Source organism: Ambystoma mexicanum, chromosome 2q (assembly GCF_040938575.1).
Source record: "Ambystoma mexicanum isolate Mex_15411 chromosome 2q, UKY_AmexF1_1, whole genome shotgun sequence".
NCBI classification, from domain to species: domain Eukaryota; kingdom Metazoa; phylum Chordata; class Amphibia; order Caudata; family Ambystomatidae; genus Ambystoma; species Ambystoma mexicanum.
The window spans coordinates 853,680,345-853,704,715 of NC_090924.1; the positions used below are offsets into that span (position 1 = coordinate 853,680,345).

Here is a 24,371-nt window from a genome sequence, read left to right on the forward strand (position 1 = left end):
CCTACGTAACTAATATTGTCTGTGGAACCAGGGACTTCCACCAATATCATTGCTTTCCTATGAAGCTGCCTTTCTCAGTGAATCCACAACCTCACCCACAGCTGTCCCTGGATGGACAACAGCAGCAGATTCAGTAACAGCACTGCTCACCTTGAGCATATCCTCCCCCACACATTCATGCCGGGGAGACAGTCCATAACTTCAGTAATCGGGCACTTTAAGGTACCTTACACTGCCTTGAATTCCTAGTTGAATGCAACAATGTTGCCTTTCCTGCAGAGTATGAATGGTATGTTATGTTAATTAATTTTTTAGAGCGCACGCATGTCGAAGCATCTTGGCGCTAAGATAAACCGGAAGGATTTAAGAACTAGCTGACAGCAAAAAGATAATTTAAAACACATAGGTTTTTAACAGCCGATGAAAAGCAAGAAGATTTTTTGTAGCCCTTAATGAGACCAGCAGGGAGTTCCACAATTTAGCGGCTGCCACAGAGAAAGAGCGGTCCCCACCCGCTCAAACTGGTAGCGAGGAATCACGAGGAGACCGCAGCCCTTAGACCGTAGTTCACGGGAGGGTATGTAGGGACAACATTTTCCCTGGAGATATTCAACACCAGAACTATAAAAAGCCTGATACACTATCACCAGCGATTTAAATTGAACCCGCTGGAGAACCGGGAGCCAGTGCAGTGATCGAAGAATGGGAGAGATATGGGCACCATATGGGGTACCAGTGCAAATACGTGCAGCATAGTTTTGAAGGAGCTGCAAACGATGGAGGAGATACAGAGCTTGAGCCAGGAAAAAAGAGTTGTAATAATCCAGCCGATTTAGGACTATGGAGGCCATAACTAAAGGCCTCAGTCAGACAGGGAGGAATGGCAGAACCTTGCGAAGCACTCAAAGTTGGAAGAATCCTGTTTTACAAATGGCCCCAACTTGGCCATACAGAGAGGCAGAGAAAATTACTCCCAGATTTTTTACCTCCGAAAACCGGGAGGGATATGGACCGAGTTCTATAGGCCAGAAGGCTGGAGACCAAGTCGAGGCAGACGTGGGACCAACCGCCTGAGGGCCGTGTGGGGGGCACCCCACAAGGACCTCTGTCTTGTACCCGTTCAATTTCAGCCTGTTGCTGCCCATCCACTTACTCACGGCCAACAGGCAACTCCTAAACTTAGATGTGAGGCCGGTTGGGTAGAATACAATCGGACGATGATTTGCGTATCATCAGCATAGGAGCAACACCTGAAGTCGAAAGAGCGGATGAGCAAAACAAGAGGCTGAATATAGATGTTGAAGAGGGCCGGGGACAAGGATGATCCTTGGGGGACATCACACAACACGACCGCAGCGGCTGAAAAAAAGGAAGCAAGTGTCAGTGTTTGGCTACAGTCGGCCAAGAAGGAAGCGAACCAGGCCAAGGCCTGTCCAGAAAGGATGGCCAGTGCCAAACGATCCAGTAGTACCTGATGGTCCAATGTATTGAATGCAGCCGATAATTCGAACAAAATAAGGGCTCCTGTTCCACCTCCATCAGCCAACAGGAAGAGGTCATCATACACTGAGACCAGGACACTTTCTGTCCCTCGACCCGGCCGAAACCCAGACTGGAACGAGTTCAGAAAAGAAGAATGCTCCAGAAAAGAGGTGAGCAGAGGAGAGACAATAGATTCCAACAATTTCATGAAAAAAGGAAGCAAAAAAATAGGCCGAAAATTCGCCGGAGAAGAGGGATCTAACGAAGGCTTTTTCAAAAGCGGAATGACAACAGCTTGTTTGAGCCGTAATCAAATAGATCCATTTTGACAGGAGTCATTAACCGATTCTGTCAGTCATATAGAAATATGGGGAGAGATGGCTTTCAAACTTCTCAGAGGGATGGTATCCAAAGGTGAGGCAGATTTTAATTGACCAATCGCAAGCTCCACCTCCTGAACTGAGAAAATGGGAAATACCGACCAGCTATGATCCGATGAACAAAGAGAGGGCTGCTGCTCAGGAGCAGGGAAAGAGGATAGGCAAATCTGATCAACTTTATTAATAAAAAATGCTGCTAGATCATCACAGAAAACTTGTGAGTGGCCGACCGGCAAAACAGTATCCAGAATAGAGAAAGTGACTGGATAACAGAGAATAGTTCTCGAGGTTGATTAAGAGCATTTTCATCCTTCCAAGTATAAAAAGCACTTTTGGCCATCTGAATGGCAAGATGGTAAGTACTACAAATCAGGGCAAAGGTTGACTTAGCACTGGCTGAATAGGTTCTTTGCCATTTCTGCTCAGCCTGCCAGTTTTTTGCCCATAGTGCCTTCAGTTCATCCGTAAACCAAGGCTGACCCCTCAGTTTGCGGTGGGTAAGTGGGGCTAAGGTATCTGCCACACTGGCGAACATTTTTGCTAGTGTGGAAACATTTATTGAACCTACTACTTGGCATTGTGACTGAATATTGGAGACAATGTCTGCATTAGAGGTTTTTAACCAATTTCGGCAGCATTGATATTTGGCTTCCACCGAGGCCCGAGCGGCCTGTGCCTGAATCAGGAATGGCACGACTAAATGGTCGGACTATAGGATAGGAAACAGGAGAAAGGCAGTGACCAGGGGGGTCCTGGCAAAAACTAAATCCAGCGTGACCATCCTCAAGGTGAATTGCAGTGCTTGAAACAAAATTTTAAAAAATGAATTTGCATATTAGACGTTTTGCTAACTATAACATTGGACTTGCCAGTTTGGGTGGTGGGCAAGAAACTCTAAGGTCACAAGACTATGAGGGTCGTTTCTATGTGGCACAACTTCTGTGGGTGATGTACTGGGCATCCTCCAGAGACCTCCTACACATCCCATAATCCTAAAGCAAGGTAGAAATGCCCTTTTTCAGCCCTTCCAAGATCCGACACTGATCCACCACATTGCTGGAAAAAAACATTTCCAGTTTCGTGGTACTGGACATCAAGACTTCAAAACTTTTAAGGAAATATGGCCAGCCCAAACCAGAAGAGATCTGGACTACATCTTCCACGATACCTTATTTCCTTAGATCAAGAGTGGTTCAAGAATTTCCCAAAACATGGTAAACAGAGGGAAGAGGTACACGGGTCACTTAAAACATCTACATCCCACCCTTGGTAGTCGCCCACACTAGCACTTAGTCTGATGCTTCCTCATTGGCTCCCCTTGGCACTTCCCCACCAGGCTTCCCACCAGCACTTGTCCATTCCTTGCACCCCCAAACCATTCCTATCTCTTGCGCTTCTGGTCACTGCACTTCACTAGTAAGACCACGACTGTATATTTACTGTTTTTTCCTATGTTTTTTTCTCCCCAGTTCCCTTCCAATTTGGCTTTGTGGCACTTTGAAACACAATTGTTGTATACGGGCCTAACAATAAATGCTCATTCAAATAAAAATTAAAATAAACTACTGGTGCACTGCAACACTTATTGGTGCAGCGTCTACAATGGAGCCTTAAGGGGTCTGCCTACTTTATGCTGTTGCAGAAAGCAGGCAGGCTCCATAGGGATCTCCAGCATTTGCGCTGGCATGAAAAGCCATGCCATCGCAAATGCTGGAGAATTTGTATGGCGGATAGGAAGAAAGGTGGCAGAAACGTTGTGTTCCAACCCTCCTCTCTGCCATACAAATTTTTGAAACAATGGGATGTGACATAACAAAAATGCGAAAAAAGTATTTTGCAAGGATTTTACGCATGTTTGTCACATTACGCCCCTGATGGCAATGAGCCCTTATGGCTTAAAATTATGCAGCAGCCCCATTTAATGTGAAGGTGTTAACGAAATGAAGATATACAAAATAACACTTACATTTTGGATTTGAAAATGAAAGAGATAAGGTTGGATGTACTTCTGAAGATCCAGAGATTCATAGCCACTGTTTAGATAGTTTGCAATGTGCGAAAAGATGCATGGATGGATATTTCTGCACTAACTTTAGAATGAATGAATTATGCTAAAAGTGATGTCTTGACCTGAAGACTTCTTTTGTTATATTATAATACTAGAGGAGATGTCTGAGTATGAGATCCAATTAATAAGCCCAATGGAAGCTAGTGGAACTTGTGATTATGGAATGTATCTCTTTGAAACTACAAGTAGTGGCGAGTGTACAAGTCATTGCTTCAAAGGAATACTGACCTAACATGGCTGCCATGGAAATGGAAGTAAGGGTCTGACCAGAGATCCTCTTCCATTTCCATGGAGGCTCAGCAACTCCTAAAGGCACGTGGAGGATGAGGGAGGAGAGGATAAAAGAAATAAAGAAGCAGGAAAGCTGGGGATGGAGGGTAAATGGGGGTGGGGAGTGAGCAGCTGTCAGCCGTCAGCCTGCTGGGAACGTGTACTAATACTGCAGGGTTCAGCCCTGTTCCTAGCAATCTAGACTGTCTGTGGCGTCCGCCGCGGTTGCTAACAAGTAAAATAGCAGGATAGACTCTAAGCACAAAACCATCTGCCCTATTAACTAGAAGAGAACAATCACCACTGCTGTCAGTAATCACTCATGCTTTAATCAACATTATACTTAATCCTGTGATTTCTGTCGTGAAAAATTAAAAGAAACAGTACTGTCAACTCACAAACCTTCCTAATTTGGTATGTGAGGCTAGTAGTCCACCCAACTGTACCTCTAGTATCTGTGAGGACAAACAACTGCACCTGCGGTACTGCAAATTATCATTTAAACATAAGTATCTTTGAGGACTGTTGTGAAGAATCATCCACCACCAATATGAATACGCATTATATAAAAACATCAACAAATTGAAAAAGAATATTGAATCATAACGTTTCTTGCTCAGTCACGGGAATTAATATGTTATTTTATCTGTGAAATTGCTTTCAATAAATTAATATTGTTTCTGAGTCTCCTACCGGTGTCATGTCTTGAACAATGCCCTTTGAAGTAAAGATGTAACATGTATAGGTACTAATACAGGAGAAATAGTTTGTCATGCTAAGTGATCTTTTATGTGTTCAATTTTGTTTTACACTTACCCAAATAAAATATTTCATCCTCAAACTTCTTTCTGCTCTTGGTTGTAACATTTGCTCTCTCATCAAGGGATATGACTCGTTTACAGACAGCATTACCCTGACTGGTGACTTTGTGGAGAATTTCGTTGCTGACAAATGTATGTTTACTCCCCTCTTCCTCCTCGGCTTTGAGTGGCTCTTTCTCGTCATCAGCTTCATCCCCAGAATCTGATCGCTTTATGCTCAGACGTCTCATTCGAGAAACAGAGTGAACTTCCGTCATGCGAACCAGACGGTCCATACCAGTCCGTTTTGGGGAAGAAGCAAGCTTTTCTTGTAAGGTCTCAATAATTTTGGAGGTGCTCCTTGATTTTATTTCTGAATTGGGTGTTACAGCTTTCTTTTGAGTAATAGGAAATGGAATGGAGTGACAGAAAACACTTCCATCATGCTCCTGTTCATGTTCGAGTTTGAGCTCTACCTGGTCATTTTTAGTTGACCTATGGACATCATTGCTCTCAGTGAATTTTAGAAATGTGAACGCTTGGGAAAAACTCTTTGATGAAATGTTCACCTCTCCTTTGGAAGTACAGTTGTCATTGCTGCTGCTTTTGTAACTCTCCACATATGCATTCTGGCTTGGATCTTGTTTGGTTTCTCTCTCTGAATATTCATGGGGTAGGAAATTTACTTCAGAATCAACATGGTGGTCTGGTGGTGCTCCCTCACTGAAGGAACCCACTCCCACTTCAATACCCAATATCCTTACAGCCCTCACCTCTAATGATTCATTTTCTGGGATTTCCAAAGTTTCTTCTATTTCATGAACCTTTTCTGCCATCTTCCTATCAATTTGAAGGTTGCCATCAATTGTGAAACTCCGGAAATCTTTCTCAAACGGGTCTTGATTTCTACTTGCTGAAGACAACTGGATATTTGTCCTATTTTCTACCAGGTTTTGTTTTGGTGAGTCTGTTGCTTTCTTGTCAGAATCTAATAACACATCATCAAAACAAAGCTGGTCTTTACAGGTTTCCCAGAAACTGACAATTGGATGATGCCGTTTTGTTTCTTTTGCATTCAACGAATAGCTTTTCGATAATCTATGGGGTGGTGCTGGCTTTTCACAAAAAATAAATTCATTTTTTTTCTTCTTTTCTGCTTCTAAGTCTCCAATTTGTATTTCTCTAACCACATTTTCATCTAACGAGCTGAAAAATTGTTTTTTGGAGCCTAGAGTAGGCTGGGATAATTCAAAGCCCAAATTTATCTGTGAGTTATTCGACTCAAGGTCATTGCTCCAGCTCTCAGATTTACACTTCACTCTTCCTACTTGACGTTTGGGAACCCGCTGCACCTCTATTTTTGGCTTGCTTTGACACATGTTAGATTCACCAGTCATTTCATAGTTAAGCCTTTCTGCAAGAACCTGTTGCTGCTGTTGGCCTTCTTCATTCTCCACAGAGTTTTCATTTTGATCACTTTCTCTTTCTTGTAACTCTTTGTTAAGAAATTCAAGTTCACCAATGGCATCGCAGGGGCGGCGGTTAGCAGGTTTCAGGAGAAACTGTCCAAATGGTTCCTTGCTGTTACAAGACGACAGTGACTCACCTTTAACCACTTCACCCTTGGTAACATTATTCTTCTCCTTTTCAATTGTATTGACGAAAGAGGGTCCATTCTGTTGCCTTAAATGTGCCTTTGGTTTCAATAGGTTACTGTCACAGGACATCGTTCTTGAGAATGCACTATGAATGGATTGCTTGAGGTGTGCTTGAACTTTGATACCGGATGTATTTTGTATGCATACATCAGTTGGCTTTTTCGACCATATCAAAGGTACAGATGGCATTTCATTGGGAGGAAGACTTGTATCAGTGTGCTTGTTTAGTTTTGTGCCTGAGAAGCATGAGGAGTTCTGCACTTCCTGAGGAAAAATGGTCTGTGATTGTTGGTCTCTGGAATGGTCACCTGGCCAAGAACCAGAATATCTGAGTTCTCTGTGCTTTCTGGGATTGATAAACCGCAGGTCATCTGTTTGTTTGTGTTCCTCTTGTTTATGCTGATCTTGTAGCCCACTGTTGCTGGTCATTCTTGTTGCATGAGCTTGCAGCTCCCATTCAGTGGGCGATGAATTTACAGACCTTTGCTCCTGCACAGCAGCACTGATATCAGCAGTTGTACCCATCTGCTCTTTGCTCTGTGTCAAATCATTGTTGTTCTTATCTATATCGGATGGAAAAGGCATTGCCGTAACAGGTACGGAGACCAAACAAAATATAGTTTCATTTTTTTTTTTCCTGGTACTTACTTTACACTGAATCTCATTTTCAGGCTCAAACCTTTTTACTTGAGCTACGTTTTCACAAGCTCCATTGGAATGTTCTTTTTGACTAGAAACTTTATTTTTTGTATCATGATTCTGAGGAACCACTTCATGCATTCTTGGGTCAAGCGAATGATGGCTTTCTTTGCATTTAAATGATGCATCAGCATACTTGCTGCTATCTATGGAATTGCTATCTGCTGTCCCATAAGATACACTACTTATCATATTCTGTGGGCCCAAAAAGGCTCCAGCATGATGTCGGTCTTTCATATCTTTATTCTGCAGAAGTGGGTATCGATTCAAACTTGTATTATTAATTTCTTTGGCATTATACTGGAGCCCTTCGTCGTGACCTACCTTAATGTGCTTTATGCGAGGATCATCAAAAGGAATATATTGAACAGAAGAGGCGAAATCATGCAACTGCGTGCCATGCTTCTCCTTTTTAAATTGAATATGATTATCTGTACATCCCTCACCTTCTGCCCCACGATTATTAGCACAAAGCTGCTGTTTCATGCCGCGGCTCTCCTCCCAATGCTGGTGCTGTTCACCACTGAAATGTGTGCCATAATAAGGCACATCATTAAGATTTTGGTCAGAAGGCGATTTGTAAGAGGGAGGGGGTACATAGACAGGTGGCTCCATACCAGAATCCTGAATATAAAAATTGTCTTTCAGCTCACTGATGTTGGTGGTGTATTGGTTGTGTCCATCTGTCTGCTTCTCCTCTTGAACTCCATCCTTTTCTATTGTTCCTCTGGTTTTCTGGTGAAGTTGATAAGATGGTGGCTTAGTAGGTCTGCTATACTTAGGTTTTGGCAAGTTGTTCCATGTTCCAGAATTCTCATTCAAATCTAAGTGTGTTTTATTTTCGGGATAAGGCGTAACATTTTTGACTCTAGACCTACAATTATCGGTCGCCACCATGGATAAGTCCACATGCCTCATAGTGTCAGGTAAAAGCACTCTTGGCAATGAATGAGATTTTTCTGCATACTCTGAACCTAATTCATTCCTATCCAATCTTATAGTGCAACTATCTTGGAATATTGTTTTACCGCCATCATTATTGGGCATCTGTTTTTGGGATTTTGTGGAATATGTGACTGTTTCTGTATTACATTCTGGTGCTTTTGATCTCTCCTCCAAAATATCGTTTTTCGCCACGTTTCTGGTCCCTTTCCCTACCTCAAGTAAATATTCTTGAACAGTTCCAGGCTCATATCTATCATAAGATAGAGTGACCTTGGCAGTGCTTTCTTTGGTTTTCGTTTCTCCTTTTTCATCATAAGCAAGAAGAGCACTAAAATCCTGTCCTCTTCTTCTCCAGTAGGCAATATCTTTATCCGTCTTTGGCCGAGAAGACCATCTCAGTGGAACGGTGCCATACAAACTACAAGAGAAAATCAAATGTTAGACACCAAATGCTTTTTTTAAAACTCTAATGAAAAATCTTTACTTTAAGTATTACAGTGTTAAACTTCATCAATTCTACTTTAAGGTTGTGTAATACTATGTTTTTAGGATTTTTTATTGTGTATAGTAAAATGTTAGACACTTAATTCTGAACAGTCTTGTAAAAGTCAAAGTTAAATAATATGTGTAAGCACATATGATCAGCATTGCAAAATATATATTGTTTACTAAAATCATATTGTAGGTTTTGCAACATAGAAAAAGGAAAGTGGCAGCAGACAATAAAAGCAGAAATTAGAAGTTAAAAAGTAACATTCAGACAGTTATTAGAGCTTTCTTTTTTCTTTCACTATTACTCATTTAACCGACATTGTATGAATCCAGGTAACCCTTGTCCAGCCCAATTCAAATAGCTTTACCTTGCTTTTGAGCAGACATATTCATTTCTTATTTATGGTTTTTCTTTTGTAATTTTTCTTTCTTCTAGACTGTACCTTTTATGATATGTATCAATGCAAAGTAGAATAGGGTAATCTTCTGGTTCAATGTGAAACTGGTATGGGACAATGTTCTGGGGAAAAGTGAAAGTGGCATGCTGAAAGGTTCGGCATGGGGTCTAACAAAAGAGGCATAGAGCTATCTGGGGGCAATGTGAAAGAGGAATGAAGCAATCTTCTGGGCTAAGGTAAAAGCAGTGGTGGCCGTTTTCATAGGGCGTGGGGCGCCACCTCCCACAATCCCCCCCACCGAGGTATAAGTATTTTAAGTTCAACTTCTTTCTTCATGTGTGTGTTATTTGCCATTGCCATTTGCCAGCAGCAGCGCAGCGCTGCAGCGAGCAGCGTGACAGAACCACAATAAATAAATAAAATACCTTACCGTGAGCTCAGCTGTGACTGCCTTATCAGGGCGCGTCCCATTTTACACTGATTATCTTAAATTAAAGTGTTTGGAGCTCGTATCTCCACGCACTTTACGTAAAACCAACTTAACCTAGGAGGCTGGTGGGGCGCTTGAGTGCTGTCCCCGCCAATAATAACAGCGCAATTCTATGATCTGCTCTGTCTCTTGGCGCATAGATACAGAAATGCCATTGGCTGTTTGCCAGCCAATGATATTTGAGTGGGGGTGGGTGATGGCGCAGGGTGCGTGCACCACCTTTGGATCATCGTCAAACACGTGTTCAACTTTGCTCGACTAGAGTCATGACTCGTGTAGCTGATTTGCCCACTACAACAAGCCGAAGAAGTTCGCAACAACCCTCCGCCCGCCAGAAAGTAAACTGTTGGACGTGTCATACACAGCAATCTGGCCTTAACATTCCCCCAGGAGTGCTCCAGGTCCGGACCGTGCTCCTTGGCTACTAGGCCCTGTTGCATTGGGGTTCGGCTGTGGCTCTCTCTCTAGTGCTTGCCAAGCACGAGAGGAGCCAAGCCGAGCATCAATGGCCTGGGCTGGCTCTGGTCACGGTCGGAGTCGGACCTTGACTCACGGTGCTCCAGATTAGGAATTGGAAATTGCTGCGATCTGTGGTGGTCACCCACTGCCACCACAGATCGCGGCGTGACGGTTGCTGATGATTTGTATTCAGTTAAGTTACTTAATTTAAAGGCTGCATGCAGCCTTTAATTTAAGTTACTTAACAGAATAAAAATCACCTATTTCATGAAGAACAGTGCGCGCGTGCACTGCGGCGGCAGGCCTTATAATTCCCCAGGACAAGTCAGAGGACCGTCCGACTCCTAGCACTCCCCTGGGGAATCTAGGGTCTAGCCGTGGTGGACCGTGGACAGGCTGAGGATGGTTAGGGTAGGCCCTGCCTGAAGCTGCACCTGCGCTCGGCTGTGGCTTTCTCTCACCTAAGTGCTAGCCTGTCTAGCACCGCACGAGAGCCCACCGAGTGTTGATGCGATGGCTGCTGCCTGGCTCTGGTGAGGTGCAATTGATTTTTAAACACTCAACTGTATGAGAGTTGTGTTTGCCAGTTTGATGCTGTTCGTCAAGGCTGCATTTGTAGCTCGTAGCCCCTGAAAACCTAACCAACAACATCATGGTGCTTTCTATATGATTGCAGGTTTTCAGCCCATGAAAGTTTTAATTTACACAACACAATCTGCAAACTCTATTGTCAGAAACATAATTTAAACCATCTAGCCATGCATGTATCAACTACACTCTATCAACTGTTTAAAACGTGACACATAATGGGCACTAACATTTGGCCTTTTACAATAATAGAAATTGGTCTAGGTTTATTTGACTTATTTTTAGTTTAATGAATGCAGACAACGCCACATTACTGGGCAAATAAATATTACTGCAGGTATGGTATGACTATGCGGATTACGTATTCGTGCAAGGATGGAGAACTTTCGGCTGCTGTGGTCCAAGCGTTGAGCATGTATTTACTCTGGCGTTGCTTAACCCGCGCCTGGCCCAGTCGCGCATATCTATTGGCTTGATGGATGCTAATGGTATCTGTGCTGGACGGCCTGCTTCTTGTGTGCACCTCTGGCAGTTCCATAGTTTTTCAGCGCTTAGGTAAATTCATACTGGAACAAGCACTTCAGTTCTGAGGATCATGAGGACATGGCAATGTTTCTATATGTGTGCTTTTGATAACAAACCCTGAAAATGGATTGAGCATGTGGTCTTTAGACTCTTTATGTCGAAAACTGGTACAAGAAAGCAATGCCTGCCAACCTAAGTGCGCACCAGTGACACCTGGCATGCCTGCCATATGAAGTGCGCACCAGTAAAACTTGACATAAGATAGCAGTGCCTTACACATGTCCAAGTCAGATATGGTTTCATCACATTCAACAACGTCACAGTTCTCTCGGTTCTTTGTGCGCGTGAAGCCCGCCCTCGGCGATGATAGACAAGGGATTTGGTAGATTGATGAACATAAGATTTCACACAAAATTGTGTTTATTTAAATGATTCTTACATGCATTCTGGGACATGTAGTACAGTTTTCTTTCTCTCAAATGTGTCAAGGATCAAATGCTGCAAGCATCGCTGTGTGGACTTATAAAGGTTTCCCACACTTGAAAGTCCATGTGCTTTCTTACTTTGCTGTAAGTAGTTATAGCCAGTTTCCCACTGGTCAGTGTTTTAGTGTTCAAATGTTTTTTTAGATCACCATAGCCACTCAGACGCATTTTCCCCTCAGTGCAGCCTGACAAGTATAGGCACTTGTACGTCGTCTACCAGGATTCAGTGCTCAATATTCAACCGTCTTCTTGTTTCACTACTGGCATTAAATATGAAGCCAACTAATCAACTCCAGGCAACGTCCAAGTCTCTTGGACATTACCTGGAGTCGATTAGTTGGTTGCATAATTCCTCCTTCAGTTTTTAATGGCTGCAAGCACGAAGGTTTTATATGGCAAAAAGCTACATCTATGTCAGAGATTGTTTTTTGCAACACATGTTTAGTTATGGCAGCGGTATCCTTGTGGATTTTGTTTATCTTGTCAGTAAAAAAGTGTGCCATCCAATCACATAGCTGGTGGCAGAGTTGATGCCATTTTTGTTGGAAATGGGATCGCATAATTCATTGGTCATACTATTGTATAGTATACAAAAGCACAAAACACAATACATGCTGTTGGTGAAGTAAGGGGTGATAAAGAAGGCTTCTAGCATCGAATTCCAGGGAATTCCACCCCACTGGTGCAAAGGCTATTAGCACCAGGGTTGGCCAATGATCCCCTTCTACCTCCCCAAAAAAGCTGCTGCGTTAAGCCTTCTGAAATGCATTGCTGCCTGGAAACATGGCTTTGGCAGGGGACGGCATAAAGAAATAGCTCTGCATGTGATGGCACCTGCAGGGGGTCCCAGGCAGCCAGCATCCGAAACACGGATGAAGAGCTTGCCTGCTTCAGACCCTGTGGAGTGAGGTGAGCTTCAGAGTGCAATGCCTGCTTCGGCCCCTGTGGAATGGGATGGGCTTCAGAGTGCAGTGGGATATGGAGAGTCCTCCTGTGAAGCCTTTCGAGCACACAGTTTGCTGGTTATGCTTGATAAAGCTAGCTCAAAGAGATCCCAGGAGGATGTGTTTTGCATGGGGAAGGGTAGGAAGTGGGTGGTAATCGCCATTGGGATTAGCTTGGCCATGGCCATGGGTAGTCAATGGGTGGGTCAATAACCATAACATTTAAGTTTGTTTTGTTGTTTTTTTTTTATAAATAGGGCAACCCATTTTGGTGGGGTGGAGGGCCACCTAACCGTTCAAATGTAGGGAGGGTAACTTCAGAGACTTTGGGGAAAGGGCAAACTCACTTGTGTGGGGGCATCTAACTTCTTTACACATTGTAATGAGACTATTATTCTGGTGCAGCTTCAATGTTACAAGCAGTTAACTCTCTCCTTAACGTCTGAAACCATTTCAATACTGATCTGAGCCTCTGAGCCTAGCCTATGTTGCCCTTTCTCAGATCAGTCTCTCGCTTTATCTTTACAGACCATAGAAAACAACTTGCATGAACAAATCCAACCAGTTCAAGGTAATTATGAAACTAAAATCATCGGACTTCAACCTCTATAGTGCACCTTCTGGGATTTGGTTGTCCCATAGCGGAGAAGGAGTTTGTTGCAGTGACCATGCTCCAGAACGACAAGGCAGGTGAGCTACCATGAGTCTTTTGTAGAATTGTGTAGTCAGGGCACTCTAACTCTTTTTGGGTTCTTTAGTAAAGAAGGCATACAGAATTCCTGCTTAACAAAATGTTGGAAAAGAAGCCCATGTTTGTGGGGATCAAAGAAGTGGGGAAAATCAGATGAACAGTACAGACTAAACAATAGTATCTCTGGCTAGCTGAGAGGGTGGCATGTGAAAATGGAAAGTCATAAGTCATATAATGCAAAAAAGCTTGCTTATAGGTCAACAGAAGCAAGCTTATTGTCCATTTGGAAAGTGTTTTTCAAAGGATAGGATTGGGTGGTGGTTCCCACTCATGATGTCCTGGTATCTTTCAGTTGAATGGTATACAGTGTTTTCAGTTTTACAGCTGATATTTCTCACCACCTTTGAAACATCAGAATGCCTTCTTTACTTGCCATTGCTCCAACAGTCCTTGGGAGGGGTAGGGGTTGTGATGCAGTCGAAAACATCAAACTGCATTTCTTCCCCCCATTGTAAACAATGTTTTTTAGAGCAGTATTAACAGAACAAACTTACCTCATTTCTTCCATAAGCATTCATTTGCCAAACAAACTGCAATATGTGATGTGTGGCTGGTGTCACAGTTGCTAAAAGGCATGTATGTTAACTCATGCATACATAATCGGCAGTTATACCCAACTCAACTGTACTGGTCAATGTCAAGTACAGGTGAGTTGGGTATAATTGCAGATGTTATCTGTGCCTAGTAACGACAAATTATACTTCTGTGTTATTAAAGAGCATACCTTTGAACAATTACTACATGATCCCATATGCATTTTACATAATAATTTCTGCTTATTAACAGGTGCCGTTCTTGCTGAAAATGAATTCCGTGGATCAATTGCTCTTAAAACCCTTTTCTGGACTCACACACAGTGAAAACCTGGAGGTGAAACAACTAGGGCCTGATCGGCCAGATTTAAAAATTGAGAAGTCCGCAAAAGATTGGGGAAAGGCCTACACACGCACATTTTCCATGGCCTGGTATGAAAAGAAGACATGGCTCACTGGTAGTGTTGCTAAGCTGTCTTTGTTCTGCTTCCCCTGCCTGCTGTTGGGAGGTGAAACAGCCTGGACGAAAACAGGAGTCACTGACTTAAAGCACTTGTCAGAAAAAGCAAGAGACATGAATCGTGCAAATCTCATATTGAGAATATATTACAGCTGCGCATGTTGGGAAGTGTAAACATTGCAACACGGTTGGACGACGTCTATCGCCGGAGCGTGATGAAGCATAATGAGGATGTGGATAAAAACCGATACATCTTGGCCAACTTAATCGACTGTGTGCGTTTTTGTGGTGCATTTGAATTATCTTTATGTGGCCATGATGAAACTGAAGATTCGTTGAATCCTGGTGTATTTAGAGGCCTGGTGGATTTTGTATCGAGCATAGACTGCATTTAAAGAATGCAACAGTAGTGAAGGGACTTTCAAAAACAATTCAGAATGAGCTGCTGGACTGCATGCTCATGGTCACCAGAGAGATCATTGTAGAGCAGTTAAAACGTACAGATTATGTTGCTCTTCAGGCAGACGCTACAACTGATGCTTCCACTAAGACTCAGTCTGTGCTAGTCTATCGCTACATTGATGAACGATACAGAATTGTTGAAAGGTTTTATGGATTTACTCATCTGAAAGACTCTAGGGCGCTGACCATTGCTACTGCCATAATGGAAAAATTGGACAAAGTATTCCCTGAAGAGAGCCAAGTAATTGCGCAAACATATGATGGTGCAAGTGTAATGAGGGGGTGTCTGGTGGAGTCCAAAAGAAAGTAGCTGAAGTGTATCCAAAAGCCCACTATATATATTGTTATGCACACCAGCTTTACCTCATCATTGAACAAGGTGTTTCCAAATTCTCAGAAGCTCGAATTTTTTTTACTGATATCTCTGGCTTCTGTACATTCTTTTCTCAATCTCCAAAAAGAACCGAAGTTCTAGATGAGGCATCAGATAAAAGACTTCCAAGACCATCTCGCACTCGCTGGAGCTACCATATTCGGGTAGTAGAAGCAATATATCAGCATGGGAAGCACTCCGTAGATGCTTTGAGATCATTGAAAAACAGGATGACTTTGAAGGGGTTACTGTGCATGAGGCCCGGGGATTCATTCGAACTCTGAAAAGAGAAGGAGATCCTTTTCTTCCTTTTTTGTTCAATGACATAATGCCCCATGTTGACATTCTGTATAACCAGCTTCAGAAGCGAGACATTGACTCTGTGTATGTGAAAAAAGCTACTGCTACTTTTATCAAGTGCATTGGCAGAGTATGTGAAATCACTGACAATTTGGAAGCTAAACTTCCATCAGAGGCAACTTTTGCAAGTCGCAATGTAAATATGACCACTTTGAATCGTTTGGCAAAAGAAGTATGTGATATCATAGTTACCCAAGCCCAAGAACGCCTTGCATTTACTGTAAGCGATATTCAATCAACACTACAGCTAAGTCAATTCCTAGTCTGGGATGCTGAGGAAAACCCTTATTGATGTATTTTTATATCCAGTTCAGTACTCTGGATGACAACCCTTGTATAACACCCCCCTCTTAGAGTCCCCCTGACCCCACTGAGCCAAGAAGTAGGTTTGTTTTGCAAATTAAAAGGTTTATTTGAAAATTTAAACAATATATATATATATATATATATATATATCAAACTTCTATAAATAAATTGATAATGGATATTATACTTGTGAATATGAGCAGTAGTCAGCAAGAGGTAACTTATGAATAGGAACAGAAGAATAAGGTGGGAAAGAATGCTTTATATGGTTCAATGAAACGCAAGGTGGAATAAAATGCAGTACAGAAATAACTTGTTATGATTTTAGCAGAAGGTAATATGATCACTTTTTCTTTTGACAATTCACTCCCCCCCCCTATGCAATACAAGAAATGGAAGGAGAGCACACAGTCTTCAAGAATCCCAACAAATCACACTTTATAATGCAATACACAGTTCCAGTTCTCCCAGCAAGCTTACGGAAAACAGGGATGAGTTTTAAACACAGGCAAATTACTTTAATGTGGTTTGCAAGGAAGTGAAAAGGTGCTAACATTGCTTTTAATTCCCTCTAGAGGTTCAGGGTAGGTAATGGCTATTTTATATTAGTTCAGGCTCACTTTAACAATACTCTATGAATGATTAGCAGATTGCAAACGAATTTTAGCAAAGAGAAGCAAAAAGCTGCTGATTTCTACAGATGAAGAAATTGGGCCAAATCGCATATCGCGGTAAATTGCGCGAGTGCGTGTCTCGCGATTACGGAATAAGTATAGGGAGTAGGTTCGCTGGAAAGCCTAGATTCTAAGCTTTCAGATGAAAGTTAAATCTCGTTCCTAGCACAAACGGTTCCGGAGATACGGATGATTTAATAAAGGTAGATTTTCAGATTTAAAGTAAAACTCAAAATGACAGGTGACAGCTTGCAGCTGCAGAACTGACAGGTGACAGTTGTGCAGCTTTAAAAATGACAGATGACATGATTTCTAGTAGGCTGTTCTAATTAGGTTAAAATAGCTTGAATTAGATTATTTTAACTAAGAGATTGGGTTCTTCACAGTTATGGCGGATACTCACTCCTAATTTTGAAATGAATGGGCCTCGTCACGGATCTGGTCAACTGGACTGGACTTCGGTTCTCTCTGCTCGGTGGGTCATTCAGGCACCGGTTCTGCTCACAGCGGTCTGGATCTCTGGTTCTGCTCACAGCGGTCTGGGTCAGCTCTCTGGATACAGCAGCCTCTGGTTCTCTGGATCTCTGGTCTGGTCTCTGGCAATTGTTCTTGGCAAAACAATTCAGACAGCTCGCCCAGCTGTGGAATAGTTTGCAGATGATTTTAAGGATGCTGAGGCGTGCTGATAAGAGTTCTCAGTTTGTGGGTTTAGGCCCTTGCTTTAAGTTCTGAAGCAAAGTTCTGGACTTTGAAGATTGATGGATGTGAAGTCTGGAGTCTCCCGGCAGAGCGTCCCGCAGAAAATGGAATTGAATGTCTCTACCTGTCCCAGCAGTCTCTTTTTATGTGTTTTAAAAAGTGGGTGGAAGGGCTAGCATCCCTAAGCCTGCCCCTCTCTTGATTTGATAGGTCAATAGATTCTTTGGTCCCTGATTTGGGAAGGGATAGTGTGTCAGAGTGATGTCATTTTTATGACCTGCAGAAATGACACTCCCCTGGTCAATGTGCACACAAATCTATTCCTGATCCAAATACATATTTCCCAGGTACACAGTTGTTTGACATCACATACACACAGCATATATTACTAAAGATAGTCCCTGTCCCGACTCTGGCGTTTCTAGGAGCTTGCATTCAAAAATGGCAACTTATTTTCGATTTTAGTGGGTATTGCAACAGTGGATTTTCATCAAAAATTATACAAAGGTACATTTCCCTTCCACATATATTCCAGTAACTTTCCATGTCTCTAGCTTAAACACATTATCTACAATAATCATAATTAGCGGGGTTTTGCCCCAGAACATGGTACAAATTGGAGTTTGGACTCAAATCGTGAGGGCATTTTTCAAACTAAGACTCTCAAAGTTGTACATTCCTGTCATTTGGTTACAATAAATTATCACTGTTATATATTTGTTGCAATTCAACTCCCCCAAGTGTTTGGGTCCGCCTCCAGGAGTCTGGGTGGGTCAGTGATCACATGTCTCTCCTTGCTGGCAGAGGGCTGTTGACAGGAAACACTCAAAATTAACATACCCCATTCAACAGAAAGAGCCTTTTGTGTGGGCTTCAGCAGGCTGCCTGGAAGTCTCTCCTCAATCAATCAACAGGGTCATGTGATATCCTGCCTCCTAGTGTGGGAATCTCTGAGGTGTTAAGGTTTCCCAGCCTCTTAGCCTCTGGGAACAGCAGGTGGCTAGATTTTCAATTAACCAACAAGCTTTGAAGTCCCTGCCCCTCTTGCAACTCCTAAATACAGTTTCCCTGTCAGAGTTTAGACCGCTAGCGCCACCTTGGGGAATTTGTCGGTACTGCATCCATTTTTGAGTTGTCTTGAATTACTGCATTTCAATAGAGTGGTCTTTTGCTTGATAGTATAGGACCCTTGCTTAACATTATTTTGATGGCATCCTTACAGTAGAGTGGTGATGTGGAACCCCCCACAAGAAGGTTGTATCTTTGGAGTGGTCTCGTGCCAACTGCGCAGTTCTACTATTCTGGCGTGAATGTGGGCAGCGATAGTTCATCCCCACATCCACCCAGTCTATTGATTCAACATGGGTCAAAACCCTTGACATTAACAAACACTTGGAAGGGGCCAAATTGTTGCAGAGTGGCCTATTTCAAATGCATAGACAGTCTTTTCCCAATGATGCACTGACTGCAACTGTCCAAGCTTACCCCATGTGAAACAAGGAAAGACTGCGCACTGAGGTTTCAATTGTTTATGAGAGACCGGAATTCTCTAGTGCGAGTGGGGCAATTTCTTTATTAAAATTGTTTGTTGAAAACAATCTCGAAGAAGCTTTTTGTGAGACAATGCAGTTATTAAAGATTCTGATTACTACACCCATGACAACAGCTGTGTCTGAGCGCTGTTTCTCCACCCTGAAGCGAGTGAAAACATTCTTGAGAAACACAATGACTGAGGATCGTCTGAATGCTTCGGCCATGATCTCCATGGAAAAAGAACTCATTCAAGAGATCCCTGACTTCAATACACGGACTATTGATCAATTTGCCTCTCTAAAAAATAGACGTGCCCAATTTGTGTACAAACTTTCAAAATGATTGACCTTGTGTGAATGTTCTGTTACAAGCTATTTGTAGTTATTTTGAGGGTTACCTTCAATTCTTTGTTTCAATAGCCTAACATGTTAGGATTTTGTTTAAGGTTGCAGTGATATATTTGACTTAACTGTGAGAAATGTGAAGTTTCTTTAATTGTTGATCAGATTATGATGTTATGGTTGTTGGTTGATAATAAAGCACTGAAAATGGTAAACTATTTCTGTTGCATTTTTCTCCATGCAATATGTATGTGCTATTTGTGTGACCTGTACATTCCACGTGTTTCAACTTTGAGCAACAATGGCAGCTCAGCGAGGCAGACATCCATTAGAGGTTAAAAACAAAAAAGTAATATTTTAGCTTAGTTTCTCCCCTTTCAGAAAATGCCTAAAATCCCACCTTAGTAAGAGGATGAAGACCTATGAATGCCAGTAACATCATGACAAACATATATGTTTCCATCATTACTGACTATATAATGAATTTCTTTATACATACACCATAGTACCAGCTATTCTCAATATAAGCTGCTGTAAAATACACCGTCACACTTGCACACGTAACAATAATGTACCACCATTAGTATGTAAAACCTAATGCTTTTTGTCATATTTCGGTGGGTTTTTTTGCACAGTAAATTGCACATTTTGGAGGCCATTTAAAAAAAAGAATTGCAGCGGGAAAACCCGCTCGCACTGCGCACGCTCTCTCAAAAATTGCCCCGGGGAAATGTATGCCCCACCCAGGTTTCAAACTCACCAGCCACCTCTGGGTAAAAGTGACATGGGCAATGTTCCTAGGCTATGCAAAAGTGGTATTGGACAATCTTCTCAGGACAATGCAAATGTGGCATTGGCTAATGTTCTGGGGAAAAGTAGCAACAGCAATTTTCGAGGGACAATATGAAATCAATACTATGCAAGCTTATGAATGCACTGTGAAAGTGGCACAGCAGTGTGGCTACCTAGACTCGCACTGCGGAAATCTGTGTGACAATGTGCACAATGCAATGCTAAACAACCATTGTTATCACCTGGGGGCAATATGAAAAAGAGCATTAAAATATGTTGATGAAAGGTGCAAGATAATTTTCTGAAGTCAATGTGAAAATGGTACTATAATTTTCTAGCAGCATTGTGGGAACTAACATGACAATGTGCTTAAATGGGGCAAAACTGCTGTTGAAACTGACACTGACAAGAACATTGGAAACGGTTTGTTAATTGTCTAGGGGGAATTTTGGCATGAGCATTGCAATGTGCTTAACTGGGATAACATAAGCATGGCATTTTCTATAGTGACATTGTAGATTCTTGGAGAAACTGGGATTGTCCATCTAATATTCTACATAAAAGTAAAAGCTAGGACAACAATGTGCCTACGGGAGCAAGACATGATACTATTAATACTGGTGTGGAGAAGGAGCTAAGTACCCCCACCTCAACCACTTTACCCAGAATGCCTATATGTTGGAAACCAGAGTATGTGACATATGCAGAACAATTGAAACAACAAAGGAAATCCTGGAAGCAAGGTTCCCATTGAGAAAACCATGCATGCATTCAAGACAGTATGATGGTTGTTTAAACGAAATCCCAGAAAGAAGCAGGATGCCTGAATGACGAAGCAGATTGGTGACGTCAGGCGAGAGTCGAGCTGATGTACATAAAAGAGATGCAGAGACGAGAGAATGCGGATATTCTATACGGCATCAAGAAAGTATCAAAGATAAGCAACATCTTCGGCTCATAATAAAGAGGCTTATGCTACAGAAACGATGAAAATATTAAGCCAGTTCACACGTGTACAAACGCAAAGTAACGCAAGCAGATAGAGTTTTCATGAGGCCATCTTTATAGTGAATAGATTGCGGCAAGCGCCAATGTATGGCTATATAAGAATGAGTAAAGAATGGATGGTTCCAATACGAACTATAAGCAGAGCTGAGCTAATGGAGAAAGGGCACTTTTTTCAGCATGGCGGAGTTAAAACAACAAATGAATTACAAGCGAATTTTAGAAAGGCGAGGTTGAATGAGCCAAGAAGCCCAACGTCGTATTAAGCCATATTAAGCCATATTAAGCCATATTAAGCCACTGAGAAGAACAGAAATTAGTTACAATCTTGTGAAGGAATGAATCTCCTGTTCAGAAGCTTCGAGAGAACAAAGAAGATGTCAGAGTTCTATTAGAAAATAGCATTTTAAATACACTGAAAGCACAATTTCATGGTCTTCAGTCACATGGGGAGAAGGAGTTGGACAAGCATGATGGTCACACCTACGCACAAGGTCAGAGCGCGCCGATCCTCCCCTGTATCTTCCAGAGCAAAAGAAACCTCCCAAGGACAAGTTCAAAGACCCTAATTGACAACCGACCACTGAGGTGATGATGGATGTTGTTCTAATTGGTGGGAAGCAGATGTTTAAGACTAACTCACCAGCACCTGGACGCTTGACCTGCGTGTGGCTAGCGTGGGCCGAAGGTTGCTGACTGAGGTTAGAAGCCAGCCAATGATAGAGGATTGCATGATTAGGGGTCCTATAATTTCGTAGCCAATAGGACGTCGTGTATTTAGTGACGTTCATAGTGATCTCTTTTGAGGCAATGGCTTTGTTGCCCCACCAGATTTTAAGAAACCTAGCACCTTTCTCACTCCCATTAGACAAGTATGGATTATATACTTAGATGTTCCCTTAGACCTTATCACTCGCCTTAGTAGGTTTTTGTAGTTTGCCACGTAGGATGACGTTAGTAATAAGCAGGTTGTATGTCACCTATGATGAGATTTTAGTATAAAAAGTGTGCTATTTTATAAAGTAAGTTGAGAGACCTTGCTATGATACGTCCAATGACATTTGTTGTACTCCCTGTTTTAGATAATTGATATTAAAACAGTGATCTTTTTGCCAACTTCCTGAGTCGTTTAGTTTATTGATGTTTGAGTAACCTCTGCATCCCCATTCCTCTCAAATGTATTGCTGACCCATCTTAAAGGGCTGGAAGTTCTCCAGTTCACTGGCATGGTTTTATTCTAGGGGCAGTCGGAAACTGGCACAGTAACAATGCAATATGAAAGTGCCATTATACATTTTGGGAGAATGCGAAACTTGCATGTTTATTTTTTGGGGGGTTAGAGTGGAAACTGGTATGGCAATGTGCTTAACTAGAACAACAATGATATAATACTATTTTAACTTGAATTGATGCTTAGATTTAGGCATGGGCGCTTTGGTGTTTCACCTTCCTACCCATCCATGAACTATCACTGCCTTTAGCATTTGCCCCCATGGGGTAAGTGAGGTCTGCTAACCCAAACACTGACTTTCCACTCAATGTTCCAGAGCACCTTATCATGGCTACTGGCTGCAATTCTGTTTCTTTCGATGACTTGAGGTAGATGGCAACACTTTCTTGTCTCTTGTCTGCAGAAGTGCCAACAGAGTAAAGGCCTGCGTTTTTAACATCAGGGGACTTTGGGCCCATCATCAGCAGCAAGTGGTTCCTAGTGAAAATATTTAAATGTGCCAATTCCTACAGTACAGCTACGCGGCCTTTGGATACAATCCAATCACTCAAATTGTTAGGCACAGTTTATGGTGTAAAATAACTCATTACCAACACAAAAATAGGACTTCACAAATGCCCATTTTGCATGAGTGCTGTGGACATGGAAGACCAGGCTGGGCTAGTTGGTAAAGGGTGCCCAAAGGCAAGTGCTGGCAAGGGATGCGGAGGGCCTGGTAGGGGGTGGAGTGGCCCCTGTATGACACAGAAGGGACCAGCTCCCAGTCACAGCGGCAAAGGGAGAGTTAGCACGGGAGGGGGAGAGGGAAAGAAGAGGAGAAAAGGAAAGTCTTGAAAAGTTTCCTGAACTTAAGAAGGTCTGGCTCAAGTCTGAGGGGAGGAGGGAGGCTGTGCCAGAGGAGAGGGATCTACCACCCACTCTCTGCTTGGAGTCTCAGGTCTTCAACAAAGTATACATTTTGGAATAATTATACTCTTGCCAATTTATCCCTGTTGGAGAATGCTACCATTAATTATTTTCCCACTTTGGATTAAACAGATTTCCCTTGATGTTGTAGGGACCATTATTGAGTATTCGATGTGGCCCGGCCTAGCCCAAGGACCATGAATGGCTGTCTACATTCGTTCTCTACACAATCTGATCTAATCATGTGTGATTCTTGTCTTTTTGAAGTTTTAATGATGTTGTCTGGAATGGATACAATTTCTACTCACCTTCGTTTGAATGGATTTACCTACCTATAATCCTTCCGTTCTGTCTCAACTATTCATACCCTCCCATTACCTTCAACAGGAAAACTATTCCAGCTATCCTATAATATTCTTCCACAGATCTGCATTGTTTCCATCAACATAATGGTACTACTCGATTATACCTTCTCCAAGTACCATCTCTGGGGCCCTTACATCCTGAGAGGAACCCAAAACGCCACCTGGAGATGTCAGCAACATCATAATGAAAGCAAGTAGAAATAGTTGGGCTATCATGTACTCCAATTACCTCAAACTAGCAAATAACTAGTATATCAACTGTCAGTTTCTTATTCTATTTGGCTGAGTTAGATAGCTGAACATACAAAGCATGACCCCACACAAATTATCAATATTCGAAGAGCACAGAAATAGATACCTTTTTCAAATATCATTATTTCTCTAACTGTTTGATAAGTAGAAACTACACTAGAAATGTCCAAGCCTAAGACACTGCAGAAAAATAAATGTATAAAGTTTAATGGGTTTGCCTATACGACACAAGGCTTAACAAGCTTAGAGAAACAAATGGAATAACATATAATGTATAATAGATCCTTATAGCAGTGATCACTAAATTGTAATGCTCTGAAATACTGAGAATCTGTGAAGGAACTAACGTGAGACTATTTGTCGATCTTAGATGCAAGACAATACTTTTAGACGAGGGACAAAAGCTTTTGTAACTGATCTTAGTTGAAAAAGTAAAATCCCATTCACCCAACATAACATCTGACAAACCATGCCACCTCTTCAACAAGCCGGTCAGTCAATTCACCTAAGGGCTCAACCTGCACCTGTAAGTGGTCAACAACATCCCAGTCAGTAAGTCAATCAATATATTCTCATTCTACACAGACTGCAACATCTAACCAACAATGGATTCATATTAAACCATAACCCTTCAGGCATCCTGTC

The 24,371-nt window shown here is 42.2% G+C and overlaps 1 protein-coding gene across 3 annotated transcripts in view; it reads right to left on the reverse strand.

Annotated features, from left to right (window-relative positions):
* JCAD (junctional cadherin 5 associated) overlaps positions 1 to 24,371 on the reverse strand; it is a 383,851-nt gene that overhangs the window by 42,555 nt on the left and 316,925 nt on the right. For all 3 annotated transcript variants that reach the window (XM_069648086.1, XM_069648088.1, XM_069648087.1), the window contains exon 4: positions 5,017 to 8,720. In XM_069648086.1, the coding sequence (XP_069504187.1) occupies positions 5,017 to 8,720 (3,704 nt within the window). The remainder of the gene's footprint in view (positions 1 to 5,016; positions 8,721 to 24,371) is intronic.